General features: G+C 32.2%; 2 protein-coding genes across 5 annotated transcripts in view; both read right to left on the reverse strand.

Annotated features, from left to right (window-relative positions):
* Positions 1-204: 204 nt before the first annotated feature.
* On the reverse strand, positions 205-2,185 carry LOC122513691 (vacuolar protein-sorting-associated protein 36). Its single transcript, XM_043630123.1, has 6 exons — positions 1,858-2,185; positions 1,601-1,796; positions 1,168-1,529; positions 947-1,111; positions 646-861; positions 205-559 (listed from the first exon to the last, which is right to left on the reverse strand). Exons 1-6 carry the CDS (start codon positions 1,951-1,953, stop codon positions 386-388), a joined length of 1,209 nt encoding a protein of 402 aa, XP_043486058.1. The 5' UTR covers positions 1,954-2,185; the 3' UTR covers positions 205-385.
* Positions 2,186-7,653: 5,468 nt separating this feature from the next.
* Positions 7,654-14,398, reverse strand: part of LOC122513677 — a 48,561-nt gene continuing 41,816 nt past the window's right edge. For 3 of the 4 annotated variants that reach the window (XM_043630096.1, XM_043630095.1, XM_043630094.1), the window contains exons 3-15: positions 13,222-13,355; positions 12,151-12,250; positions 11,843-11,976; positions 10,193-11,362; positions 9,803-10,016; positions 9,585-9,692; positions 9,412-9,506; positions 9,257-9,323; positions 8,832-9,178; positions 8,608-8,740; positions 8,270-8,524; positions 8,036-8,155; positions 7,654-7,931 (exon numbers count right to left, since the gene is read on the reverse strand). In XM_043630096.1, coding sequence (XP_043486031.1) covers positions 7,746-7,931; positions 8,036-8,155; positions 8,270-8,524; positions 8,608-8,740; positions 8,832-9,178; positions 9,257-9,323; positions 9,412-9,506; positions 9,585-9,692; positions 9,803-10,016; positions 10,193-11,362; positions 11,843-11,976; positions 12,151-12,250; positions 13,222-13,301 — 3,009 coding nt within the window. In that variant the 5' untranslated portion in view covers positions 13,302-13,355 and the 3' untranslated portion in view covers positions 7,654-7,745. The remainder of the gene's footprint in view (positions 7,932-8,035; positions 8,156-8,269; positions 8,525-8,607; positions 8,741-8,831; positions 9,179-9,256; positions 9,324-9,411; positions 9,507-9,584; positions 9,693-9,802; positions 10,017-10,192; positions 11,363-11,842; positions 11,977-12,150; positions 12,251-13,221; positions 13,356-14,398) is intronic. The other variant, XM_043630097.1, reaches the window with a different exon arrangement.

Consider the following 14,398-nt stretch of genomic DNA (forward strand, 5'->3'; position numbering starts at 1 on the left):
CTGGGATATCAATAAATTAAGAGTTACAAGTTACAATATCTCTATTATTTTATATTGATTCAAATATAAAATAACATAAAAATTATTCAAATTATAAATATATCTATATTATTCGTTTTCTTTTTCTCTTTTCTGTCTTTTTCTTTTTTTCTTAAATATAACATTTATGTTTTTTGCAACAAGCTATGTTGAACACGCTGCGAGGACGATAGAAATTGCTTTCTTTTTATTTTTGTTATCTTTGCATTGGACTTAACTGTGCACGGCTTATAAAGGCACGAGAAATATACAAATACTTAATGAATAAGATAGTAATAATAATAAAAGGCTGATGCGTTCGTTTATAATTCCATGATGCCAATCATAATGTCAAAATAATTAAGTGTTACGCGTTTTCTTCTAAAAATAAATTCGGATAAAATCTTAATGCTTCTATCGTATCGTCTCTGCAAGCTCTTCCATGTTTTTCTGTAACTAATAATCTTTCTCGTGCCAGTAATACAGATATTCCTTCGGATCGTGCGAGTTCTTCTGCAGTTAACGAACCTCTTTCCTGTAACTATGTAATATAACGTAAGGCTTTGTTTTATTTTATTATACCATTAAAGATAGTTTTCTAATATAGACAATTAATATTGTACTTACTAAATCTGCTATAGAATCAGCAACAGCAAGATCATCGTGAGATCGAATTTGAAGAACCATAACGCCACTGTCAAAGACTCTTAGCACTATAGGCAGACTTAAAGATGCTAATTGTCTGCTAGCATTTAATAGATCTTCAGGAGACAATAGTTCCAATCCTCTAGCTCGATTAACACGACAGTAAACATCAGTAAGTGCCATCATTCCACCTACTTCCTGAAAAAAATACGAATTATTTTCTACCTGTACTATTAATGAGATATTTACAATTGTTTGTTAATAATATAACAATGTGATTTACCTTGATTGGTTCTTCTAGGATAAGTGCAAGTTGCATAGCTAATTGTCTAAAATATTCATTACTACTTTTATAAGCATCTCTTGTTACGGGATCATCGATACCTAGACTCATCAAGTAAGATTTAAATCTAACAGTCTCATCCTCCGTGATGTCTCCTTGTCTCTCCTGCAATATTCTTGAATTATGAATGTCGACTTTATAAATTAATCATTGAAAGTCACCCTTATTTTTGCAGAGATGGTTTTAGATATTGCCACCATATCTTTAGCCATTTCCATAAGCTTCTTAAGATCTTGGAATGCCTTAGAAATACTCTCATCGGTTGCCTTTTGTTGTTCTTGAAGACTCCTTTCGATACCTATGATACCCGTTCTTGTTTTTATCTGTGGCAGTGGTTTAGATGTAATGCGTAAACTTTGAATGTTCATATCGGTTAATTGATACGGAATAGGAGGATCAGATTCCCAAGTTCTTTTTCTAAGTACATCTCTTAAATCTACTATAAAATTAGAATCCAGACCTTCTTTGAATGATAATTTAATATAGTTAAAGGCACTGTTCTCCGCTGGTCCTGGCATTTTATCTATAAACATACTATATTAATTAAATCTATTTATTAAATATCAAATTTAAGATTAATTATTGCTTCCTTACCAGGAGACGGTTCAGAGAGATGTAAAATAACTTTATTGTTACGTCTAAAAGAAAATGGACCTGGGGATTCCTCTTCGTGAAAAACTACATATCTTAACGGTAGTGAAAGACATGTGTTACCTCTTGGTATATCATCCGGTCTTCCCCACAGTGCTCGGTGAGTTGTAATATACAATTGCCCACCTTCAAACTGTGTCTGTCAATAAAACAAAGGTTAGTTTTATTAATCTTATATGATTTTATATATTTGTACATACCTTAACATCTCCATCATACAAACGAACACCAAAATCTCGTCTAACGTTCAATTCGTTTGGTAAAAGACGAGGATTGGCATATTCAAATCTATTCATTGTAAAAGAAAGAAAGAATATTCAAAATTAGTTTTGAGTATATTCTGACATTTATTTATGCCAAACAGACTTGCCAACATTATATCACTATTAACAGATGTCGCTTAGAATATTCTGTTGGTTACACTGATTTCTTAACCTATATAACGCACGCATGCTAGACAAAGAAAATTTATAAAAATATATCAAGTTTATTTTGAGGTCTTATATATATATATTGCATCACATTTTTTTTTGAGGTATGCATTATAACAATTTTGAACCATTTTATAAAATGATTATTATTTAAATTCTTACACATGAATAATACATTATTAATTAATCTCATATATACCGTTAAAGACATTAAATACGTACATTAAATAATGTTGTTTTCTTTATCTAGCATTTATTTTATTTAAAAATATAGAAAAAAAATTGTTCATTTTGTTTAGTTTTTGAATTGTCCCACATTTTCTGTCGCCATCTTGAATAATGAAATTTGCAAATCACAAATGAGCGCGGTAAAAGATACACTGTGATTGGTTCGATATTCACGTTTTGAAAACGTAAAATTCACTATGTAAAGTATATTATTTTTTTCGTGCTCATTTATTTAATTATTAAAGTGAAGTGTTTTATTTTAAAGTGCATTCAATATGGAAGAAATATGGAAATTAGGAGAATTTGACATCAATTCCGAAAATCGTCTTTCAAAGGAGTAATTTGAAATTTTCCTTTTCTTATCAGTAAATTCTACGGGTTAATAAAAGTTATAAACTTTATAGTACCAGTCACATTAGTTCAAATATATTTTTTCTGAATTTATTCAGTAAACGAATTGTGTAAATAGAACCGCAACCATGGTTAACAATGATGGTGTATAGTTATAGTATATGATTCCCTGCGTGTATATGTGTGTAATACACGCTGTATAATGATTAACGTCTTCTTTTGTAATATATTTCTTTTCACAGTTTAATGTATTAAGATTATTTTTCTTATAACTAAGTACAGTACAATACAATGTGTAATGATACACTTCATATTTTTTTCACAAGCACAAGCTCGAACGTACCTCATTAGTTAATACTTTGAGAGAGGACTGTTAAGTCTATTTAATAAAATGAAAAGGATTAAAAGAGTACGTACCAGATGGAACGATTAGAATATTTACTTTAAGGCCAATAGCAATTATCTAATGTGACAAGAGGTATGATGTGTTCATTCATCCATCGAGTTATACTCCTTGTCGTATTAAATATTTGTATTCTTCAATATTGTTTATAAAATGCAATTAAAGAAAGTAGTGTAATTATAGGCTGAATTAGACTTAACGGTTCCCTTAAGTTTGTATTTTTCAAATAGCTTTGATGTCCATGAAGTTAGTCAAGTATTTAGACCGTATTAAGGAATACAAGTACTTTTGATCTTAATGGTACGCACGAGCACAGTCCAAAATACATTAGGAAGGGCATGGCAAGGATTGTTCTTCAAAAAGTTTCACCTTAATTCAATAAGATACAAAGATTAATGCATATACAGGGTGAGGTGAATGTGCCCTTATTATATCACAGAGAGGCGTAACAAAAATATAAAACAATTTAAATTTTATAGTATCTTTGTATGAATCATACATCCATGCAACAGCTACGCGCTGCGATTCGTCCCATTGTTTCAACTATCAAAGCGATAACAAGCATTTTATCTATTGACGTACAAAATTCTTCAGAGATAGATCACCGTTTATAGTTTTTTTTTTATATAAGATCCAGCATAGTGGATTAGAGCATTTACAAAAGATTATCTCTAACAGATAAGTAAACTAGACAAGTTGAAAAATATTCTTTTAAAATGCAATTAAAATGACAGCATTTCATTAAGATTTAATATAACGTTATCACTTCTCAAGTTTTCAGGAGGTAGTCTCAAAAGTATTGCAACTAATGCGTATCTAAGCATAATCGTTTCTTTTTCAGTTTTTTTTCTTACATATATATAACCGATTTATTTAATATATAATACTAGTACTATATAATATTGCTCTAGTAAAAATTGCAATTATTCAGGGTACGAATCGCTTGGCACTATTATTGTCATCATCACTCTATTTTCCTTTCTCGCTGTTTCTCTCACTCATATTCTCTCTTCTTTTCATTCTTTCTTTAATCTCTCTTCCTTTCTTTCTCTCTAACATGCTCACCTTTCATTCTTTCCATATTAACTCGCACCTCTCTTGAACTTACACATCGCTTATCATTCTTTCCATTATTTTCAGTTAACTCGAACTATAACTAGCCTCTGACAAAACTAAATTTTGGTAAACAAGTTGCAAGCTATCTTCAATATTATCTCCTTTACAATTTCTTTCCGCATACATGTTCTATAGTCAGTTTAACAATAAACTTAATGTGTACCATCATATATGCATATATATATTTTTGGAGAAGTATACGTATGCATATATGAATATTTAATACACGGGTATTAAGAATAAAAGATTACTTTTGTGCCAATATACAACAGTGTTAACTGATAATTCATCTCCTCTTATGTGTACATAGATGAAACGTATGTATGTGTGATAGTTTTAGATTTGTATATATTTAGGATGTTCCACAAGAAAGATTCGTTGGGTGTAACCCATTGCGAACAGCCATTTAACATTAAAAAGATCACAATTTTTCGAAGAGACCATTTCTAGTTGATATGTCTCAGCCCTCATTAAATATTATTTAATTATATATATATATACATTCTCATGATAAAAATTAACTTTATTTAATTAAAGATAATAATAATAATTATAATTGTAATAATCTACATAATAATAATATAATAATGAGTGCCGATATATTTGTTTTTGTTAAATATATTAATACAACAAAAGATATGTTCAATTAGTCCGTATTATTTAAGTTAACAAGTTATTAGAACATTCAGTCTCATTTAATTATTAATTAATTAATTAATAATATAACTTTCTCTCAGTGTTTCAGCAGAGTAAGATACGTGCCGAGCTGATGCGCGCGCAACCGACGCGGAGTAGGGGTGGATCTCGTGGTGGTGGGAGTTGGGCCCGAACAGCTGATTTTGACATTTCTAGTCGAGCCGCTGCGAGGGATTGTTGTACAGCACGTCTCCATGTTTTGATATTTATCAAATTAATAAACAATATTTAATTCAAATATTTTAATATTTATTACATCCCAAACATATTCGCTGTTATCTTTTCATTCGAAAATTATGATCCCTTTTTGTTATAATATTTTTTACTGTTTTCTTGTGATCTCTATTATTTATTGTTTATTTTTATATTTAAATATGTTTTTTATCCATATTTTTAAAAATGATCGTTCCTTCGAACCGTTCTCGTGGCTCGCCTTTGTGTACATACATACATACATACATACATACATACATACATAATATAATCGATAGAGACAATTATCGTTCGCAATAAGATGTCGATTATCGTTTACAGTTTTAATTACAATAATGGAGCTTTTAATGAGAATTCAGCGATATTTAGTCCCATAGTAGTTGGCGATAGAAAAAACCTGAATAAGTGTTATATCTTTATTTTTTCTTTTTCTTTTTGTAATTTTTTTTTATTATTTTTCTTTTTATTAATTATTTTAAGAATGAATTTCAAATAGTTCGATCTTTTATGACAAAAAGTGTATAGTATAGAGTGTAAAATTTTCTCATAATGTATCTATATAATTTTTATATGTATACATATATATATATATATATATAAATATGTATATATATATACGCGAAGGTTTTGAAATTTTTATTATATATATATTTCACGTCTCCGTTGTTACTTTTTATTTTTGTGTATTATGTATGAAGAGGTACAAAATTTATAGGTAATAGAATATGGCTATGTGAGGTGTTTAGAAGAAGGCTACCTACATTTTCGTTCGACTCGCAAAGACAAAATAAAATTCCCATTGTTAGTTGACCATAAATAAATCTGGACTCTTCGATACGATCTTTTCGTGATCAAGAATCGATTTGTTATCGTCAACATTTCTAATGGGAATCGTACGATCAATCGGTAGATTAAAACGTATTTTTTTTTTATTTTTTTATAGAAAGAGTAAGAGTAAGAGGAAGAGGTGAAGGAGGAGAAGGAGAGAGAGGAGATGGTATAATTTGGTCACAGACGCCAAGTGCAGAGACAGATATATATGTGTATGTATACATATATAGTTTGGATCTTCGATATAGGGTAAGATCGATTTCAAGGAAACTGATTGTTAGAGCATCGTGATGTATATGTATATATGTGTGAAAGAGCACGATCCAAGGAGCGAACACGATTGTCGAATAATATTTTATTTTATTTTATTTTATTTTATTTTATTTTATTTTAGTTTATTTTCTAATATTTTCATTATTTTTACTTTTAGGACTTTCAGGGAAAATAGTTTCTTTCTTTTAATGATTTCTTTTTCATTCTTTTTATTTTTTTTTTTTTTTATTTTTCTCATTTTCTTTTCTTTTTTCTTTACTTTTTTCGCACATCAAGAGCACGTTACTGATAAACTCTGTACAAACATTAACAGTCCGTGTATAGGACAACAACGCAACGCAACCGTTACGTTTCGTTTTGAAAAATATTCGAAATCATTTTCTCATATTCTTTTCGTCGTGATTATTCGAAAAAGAGTTCTTCCGCTCTTTCTGTATTATTCCTTTTCTTTTTATTCATAGTTAAAGAATGGTTATATAGGGTCGTCGCGAGGTCATTCGTATGAACGAACAAATATTTGTTGTTAAGACTAGCTAATGATGGACGAGGATAAAAATACAAAGAAATAAAAAAGAATAAAAAAACATACAGACACGAAAAAAGAATTCGTATTTTCAGGAATGTACGTGTATGTGTGTGTGTGTGAGTGTGTGAATTTAATTTTGAATAAAATTTCAAAATTTTACTTTTTATATATGTCAGCATTAAATTGTATAATTCAATTAAATCGTGGAAACTAAGAAAAATAACAACGTATAATATAATATATTGATTGTTCGCTCATTACATTTATCAAATAAATTAAAATGTTCTTCGTTTTATGTCTTCTAGCATATTCGCGACATTTCGTCACACAATCAGTCGTATTTTGATCAATTAGTGGTAGGAGAGTCACGGGGAAATATCGATGGTCTTGAATCCTACGTTAAACAAATTATTCAATCATTTTTTATCAACGTGCATACGATGTATATAGTTTTTAATTTGTTCGATAGAAACTTTTCCTAGCCTTGAACCGTGTTTACATTTCAAATGTAGGACATCAAAATATTCGACGAATTTTTTCTTTTTTTTTTACTTTTCTTCTAACGTAGCCCAAGATTATAAGTATGTGAAAAAATTCATATTATATTATAAATTATATTAACAATTTCAAATATTATTTAATTATAACGATAATCAATTTCGTTATCTTATTGGTAATAATTCAGTACAAATTGTTAGATCTTTGAAAGATCGAATATTGCAGAATAATTTCAAACGAAAAGTATATAATGACCACAAAATATATTCGAATATTTTGTATGTTTCTAAACGTTATTGTTTAAAAATAGATATAGCGTAAAAAATTGTTGGGACATTTAAAAAATGTTAATCTAAATTAGTCAAAATCTAATTAATTTGTGCACATCATGCTCTTGCCTGTTAGCGTTAGATTTCTCTCTCTTTTCTTCTTGTTGCTTTAAATTTGTCTTCTTTATATCCATCGTATATTTTCCTCCTCTTCCTCCTCCTCCTCCTCCTCTTTCCCAATGTCCAGCTGATCTCATTTTCTCAATGGATGCCACCTAGCAACGGGACGTCTAAGTGCTGCTAACATCTGTCTCCAATGTGCTAATGCTCTACCAGCTGAAGTGGAACCAACAAAAACGTGGCCTACCGGATTAGTTCTAGTGGTGTTTGTGGTTTGTTCGTTGTGCACCTCTGATACTGTCAGTCTCAATTGAATTGTCTGCAATAAATAAAGGAAAGATACAAAATAATAATAATAATTATCATTTTTAATGATATCCTTTATTGCATCAGAGTTACGTAGATTATATTATTCAACTAAACCTGTAGAGCATGAGGTGGTACGCTAAATATTATTGCCTCGTTGAAAATAGGACTCTTCTCTCCCTTTTTCACAGACGTCTTTTTCTTGTGCAATTTCTTTCCTTGTTGCAGCAGGTACACCTTTTGCGAAATAATATAAAGACGATTATGTCTGATTAATATTCCTTTTTTCTTTTTCTTTTTTCTATTTTTACAGGTATATTTATATATAATTTTGTTAACACTTTGTATTACCTTGACAAAGAAATCCCCAGGAATAGTGTTAGAACCACGTAAATTTCTAGCTTTTACTACGACCAAAGTAAGCCTTTCCGCAGTTGGCAAGTAGCTCAGAGAGAACATGAGCTCACCCAAGTACGGCGTAGGTAAGGCAGGTCCTGTTAAAGGTAGCCAGGTGGTAGCAGGTGGTCTTGCCGCTGGGCCTAATCTTAAACTAGCTTCGCCGATAAGTGAAGCACCACCGCCGATACTTGATTCGTCAGAAAACACCTACGATTATTTGTCATCGATATTAGATCTTTCTAAAAGAAATTTTTTCTTTTTTTCTTTTTCCCCTTTTATTTTCTTATTACCTCGACCAGGAGTGTTCTTCCTGCTGGACCACCGTCCAACGGAAATAGAAACTTTTCTTGATAACTCGGCGATGGTGAACCTCTGTATAAACGTGTTTGTACGTGCGTTTGTCTATCGGGTAATAGACATACCCTGTAATTTAATTAACAACAAAATTATTAATGATTTAGTATGTTTGTAAAAATCGTTAGATTTATTATCATTTCTTTGAAATTAGACAAACCTTGCGAAAGTATCTTGTGCTGGTCGAGCATCAGGTGCAACGAGATCTCTAGCTTCAAGAACGCTAACTGCTAAATCACCTTCAGAATCGGTACCACGTCCACCCCATCTTTCGTGTTCTAAACCCACGCAAACGTGTCCTACGACAGGTGCTTCCTCAAGATCGTTCAATACCACGCTGGTATCCGAACAAACACTTTCGCAACTTATTGCTCTTTTCAAATTCGATTCATCCGGTGGAGGAGGTTCGGGTTCAGGTCCCTGTGAACCACGACGACTTCCTGAATTCGATTCGCGTTCGTGTTCGTTTATAGAGTAATTCGTAATATAATTTTCTTCGAGACTTTGCTAAATTACGAAATATCGTTATTCAATCGTTAGAATTTCGATTTGCAATATTCATTCGGAAAAAAAATGAACAAATACCTGTGACAATCTTCTTTTTATTTGAACGTTTTCCAAAACTGCATAAAGTTCTTGACTATTTCGCCGCCTGATCGATCGTTAAATCCATAGTATTATTTAATATTTGTTTCAATATTAATTAGTACGAAGAGTATTAAGGACTTTGAAGAGCTTACCTTTGAGTATCGGAAGTTTCATGTTCTACAAACTCGTGAATACCATTCAGTCTCTCCATACTCTTCCTTCTCTGTTCTAAACTATTAAATATATCCTAATAAAAGAAAATAAATATGTATAAAATTATATTTGAATATATAAATTATCGTCATTAATTCGATAATAAAATTACTTCGGAGGTTCTAGTGAAGCTTGGATCAGACATGAACGTATAGGATTCATGATTATGATCCTTCAACAATAAAGGCGAAGATGGTGGATCCTGCAAGCTGTAATATACCTGAAAGGCCAAAAATTTCGATACATTTTCTCTCTCAATTGAGAAGAGAAATAGAAAAAGTAGTTATAGAAGAAGAAGAGGAAGAAGAAGAAGAAGAAGAAATGATTTACTTCCTGAGCAGTTCTATGAGCTTCCAAGTTTAGCTCGGGGCTGTAAAGATCGGAACTACGTCTGGAAGCATCAAGGCCAATGGCGTCCGAATCGGTTTCAGTGTATATGTCACGTACCTCGTTCTGTAAACGACTTCCTGTATTCTCGTTCACCATACTTGGCGATCTCGAGAAGGTAAATCGTTGAACTTGTTGAGCTGACGATAGAACGGAACTGCAATTCATTTTTTTCAAGATCATTCGTATCACTTTGAAAGATAATTAACAAATTTGTTCGCATATAAGGTGTTATAAAATTTCGTTTGCATTTAAAATTGTTTTAATCTAATTAAAATACTCTAGACAAAACATTTTATGCGAGTCGAGTGTTATAGTAATAGGAAATCTTACTTGTAAAATTCCGAGGCATCGATGTAACTCTGCGAGGTAACCGATCTGAGTGCATTGAAAATCCTTTCACCTGTAGTAGGTCCATTCTTTTTGAGAACGTCAGTAGGAGGATCAGGTGGAGCAGGTGGTGGGGGTATAGGACTCGATGCGGATTCGCTGTTAACTTTAGATGAGTTCATTTGAGCTTGCATGGCATCGGCATAAAGTATTTGTTCCTGATCTTGATGCGTGATCGACGTGTGATCATTGATCGTGTCGAAGGCAGGATGATCAGGTAGACTTTGAATATATTGAGAGACTCTTTGAAGACCAGTATTGGAGGAATTATCATGGTACAGATAAGAAGTGCCAACGTCATCTTGAAGCGTCGAACTTCTGAAGGGTGTCATTTCGATACTCTGAACCTCGTTGTTCCTTCGGTCCAGCTCGTTCTCCAAATTTTGAGCATTCTGGAGCATCTTGCACAGGGTCTGAGGCCCGTAAATAGACTCCATGATAGTTTGGCTAGTTGAATTTGTATGATTCGTCAAACCAAAACTATTAGCCGATCCTCTCGAGTCATTTCTGACGTGTTGTCTCAATTGATGATTTCTTTGTACGACGTCGTAACCAGCATACGTCTTATCCTCATTGTTAGCTTTAACATCGAGAGCTGCTATAGGTGCATTATGAACATTGTATCTATTATTTGTCTCAAATTGTCTGTAAGGATTGCACCTTGGATCGTAAGTTTCTTTTCTTCTTTCTTCGGTTATATCGTATCTTCCCATTCTCGAATCCGAATGATTTTGCATAGTGTAAGATGTCATTTGAATATTTTCCGGCAACATCTTTCCCGTATTTCCTTCCCCATCGAATCTGAAGGCCGAGTGATCGTTAGGTGGTTTGAACATACCATAATTCTTGACCGGTTCGTTTTGGAAGACGAAGACCGAGGCTGCAGTTCCTCTCGATGAAATTGTTCTTTGCAAGGGTGGTGGCGGTGTCAGAGGACCCGGATCAGACTCCTGCATACGAAGATAATCGACTGTGCTAGGAGTTTGAAGTGGAGATGGTCTTGGACGCGATGTTGGCCTTGGTTGAGGTGCTGGCCTTAATGGCTGAGGTGGTATAGTGCTACTACTTCCGGTACCGAGTGGTGGATGAAGATCTCTGTCCACAGCTTCGAATCTACGGTCATAGAACATGCTTTACAGTTTCAAACACTTCAAAACCATTTAAAGCAGGTACTTTTGTAGGTCACCAAAAATTATAAAATAGACCATTCAAATCATTTGATACATATTAAATAGAAATTAGTTTACGAGGTCAAGATCAGTGGAACTAGTTAAATCAATGCTATCAATTTCATCATATGCTTTAGTCGCACTTAAGTTGCATCAACGTTGGTATCGCTAGGTCTTTTGGATGCCTTTGAGCAAAGCATTTAATGTCTTCATTAAATTATTTTGAGTGCTTCTATGAAGGTCGAGTCATTAAAGTGCAATCTAGCGAGGATAATAAAACGATGCTTTTCTGTAGGAGCTTTTTGGCTTCATGGTCTAGTTGGGAAACCTTTCTGCGTGTTCATGTGTACGTGTGTTTTACATTACTCGAAAGTTTTGAAAATAGTTCGACAATTTTCAATAGAAAAATATTAATCTTATTTACCGTGTAAAGGCTCCTTGAGCATCCAATCTCAAATCACTATCACTGTGCAACAAATGTTCAGAAGGATTACCAGTTTGTCGATATAAACCTGGTACAGTTTGTGCTGTTGGATGTTGAGCTTTTACAAGACCAACCTGTCGTTGATAGAACAACAAATAAATCAAATCAATCATGATTGTTAGATACATAAATTAATTTCAAAGTAGCCATATTGTTATTTTTATATTTATTGATTTTAAAAAATATATATTTATAGTCCATTTTTATAATTATTATTGCACGTATTTTGTTGAAATAAAATGTTGTACCTTCTCTTCTCGTGGTGCCCATAACCATGATAATCTCTGTCTCCATTCTTCGCATATACTCCAAATATTTCTAGTACCCCATTGCCAGCCAATGCAATATCTGATATTAAATATGTTAGAAATAATATAAAATATTCATTAAATGATATCGCGTACAAAATTATTATCGATTATCATGTCGGATATTAACGATTATTAGATATATTGTAGTAGAAGGTTTATCCGATAAAGAGGCTAACGACATCGAGAATATGCTATAATTAGGCGAATATAGATGAGCTTATGAGCAAAGAGGGTCAGGAAAAAGATAGAAGATTGTAAAACGACTTTGATAGTGAAGATAAATTATCGCGAAGAAAATTGATTAAAAAGTATTCTTACAAATTTATTTATTTATTTATTTATTTCCTTTTTTTCTTTTTTGTCTTCGAATGATTTTTCTTTATCGAAAATTGTATCGTTCACATTCGTCTGTTAGAAGAAATGAAAAGGAAGTTGAACTCTCAGGAAAGAACCTATACCAAGTCGGTGATACAATTGCTCGCTGAGTGACCTCTTAACCTGTTGCACGTGTTACACTTACCGGTTTCGAAGAGTGTATTATTGTATTACTAGTTCTTCGATTTGTCTCTTACGTGGAAAGAGATAATACACGCGCGTATTGGTTTGAATTACAAAAAAATCAACATTTTCGAAATGTAAGAAAACAATTTTTTTATTTTCATTTGTAATGAATATATTCGTATGGAATTGAACGAAAAATGATCGGTCAAATTTCTAAATAAGATGATGTTATATTAAAAAGGTCGATCACTTTTTTTCTTTTTTATTTATAAAATAAAATAATAGGATAGTCTCTCTCTCTCTCTCTCATAGAAATAGTTATAATTTCTAATCGCAATTTATAAATTACGTTTGTAAAATAATTGACAAATCAAAATATCTCCCATTTTAGTTTTATCTATCGAGTAAAACAAACGTAGCGAAATGATATTATGTCAGTTTCTAAATAGACGAGATTAGATGTAAGAGATAGCTAAGTAGATGAGTTTGGAATCGTTTGACCATTACCTTCTGCAGAGAGCCAAAGCAGCACCAACGACGACGACAATGACCAGTCCGACGCCGAGACCGGTGAGAGCCCAACCCATCCTTCTTAATGCCAAATCTAGGCCCAACCACAAATCCAATCAGACCGCCGGAGCCTGAAACACACGGAGTAAATCCATGGAGAGCATGATCCGATTACTGTTACAGAACCGAGATTATTCGTGGATTAAGAGACCTCGTAGAAATCCACCTTTATCGATGCCATCCTCCCGCCTCCTCCCCCCTTCCTTCCAGCCGATTCATGTTTCATTTCTAATCCGAAAATATTTCGACAAGTGCGTATAGGGAAAAAAATACATTTTTCATCGGTTCGTAAATTCTACGTAAACAAATAATACTCCAGCGTGAAATATATTCATCTTTGTGTATTTTTAACGTAGAAAAATTTGGATTATTTCGAACTTTCGATTTATTTCTTTCTTTTTTTTTTTTTTTATTGTCGTCGTTGTTTTTCATATAGAAAATAAATAAATAATTTATATATTGTATATATATTGTATTTTATTTTTCGAAAACAAGCCGAAAAAACGTGTCATTCTCGTTAATACACGTGACGTCAATTTTAATTACTTTACGGTAAACTTCGAGCAGAGAGAGAGAGAGAGCGGAAAGGACGAGTGAAGTAGAATGGGGAAAAGGGATGGAGGTTGTTGGAAGGGTTTGAGGATGTCGATAGAAGTTAACGAGGCAGTGGATAAAACGATAAAATCTTCCTTTAAAGTTGTACGAGAGTGCCGTCGTTCTTTGAGGTTCGAACATCAGCAACGTTGAAAAAAGAATTTTACTCTCTCTCTCTCTCTCTCTACGATCTACAGATATTTCTCAGCATGATTAAAAGAGGAAGAAGAAAAAGTAGTCCTTTTGGTCGATCATTACGATGTATTTTAAACTTTTGTAATTTGACTTTTTTTAAATTGCTCGACTCGTTTCTGATATTTAACATTTATTTATTATATTTAATGACAACCATAGATTTGCATTTCAAACTATTTATTTTCAAACTATTTATATTCAAACTTTATATTTAATTTAACAATCATAGATTTGCATTTCAAACTATTTATTTTCAAACTATTCAAAATTCAAAATAACTATTTTAATGAAACTTTTATTATTTAAAATTCCATCTAACAAATTA

This window comes from Polistes fuscatus, unplaced genomic scaffold, assembly GCF_010416935.1.
Source record: "Polistes fuscatus isolate 324 unplaced genomic scaffold, CU_Pfus_HIC Scaffold13, whole genome shotgun sequence".
Classification (NCBI taxonomy): Eukaryota; Metazoa; Arthropoda; class Insecta; order Hymenoptera; family Vespidae; genus Polistes; species Polistes fuscatus.

Excerpts from the sequence above, each read along its gene's own strand:
- LOC122513691 (XM_043630123.1), bottom strand. The coding sequence starts at position 1,953 with ATGAATAGATTTGAATATGCCAATCCTCGTCTTTTACCAAACGAATTG. Across the intron at positions 1,112-1,167 it reads CCATCTCTGCAAAAATAAGG|GAGAGACAAGGAGACATCAC; the intron begins GTGACTTTCAAT and ends AGAATATTGCAG. Across the intron at positions 862-946 it reads TCCTAGAAGAACCAATCAAG|GAAGTAGGTGGAATGATGGC; the intron begins GTAAATCACATT and ends TATTTTTTTCAG.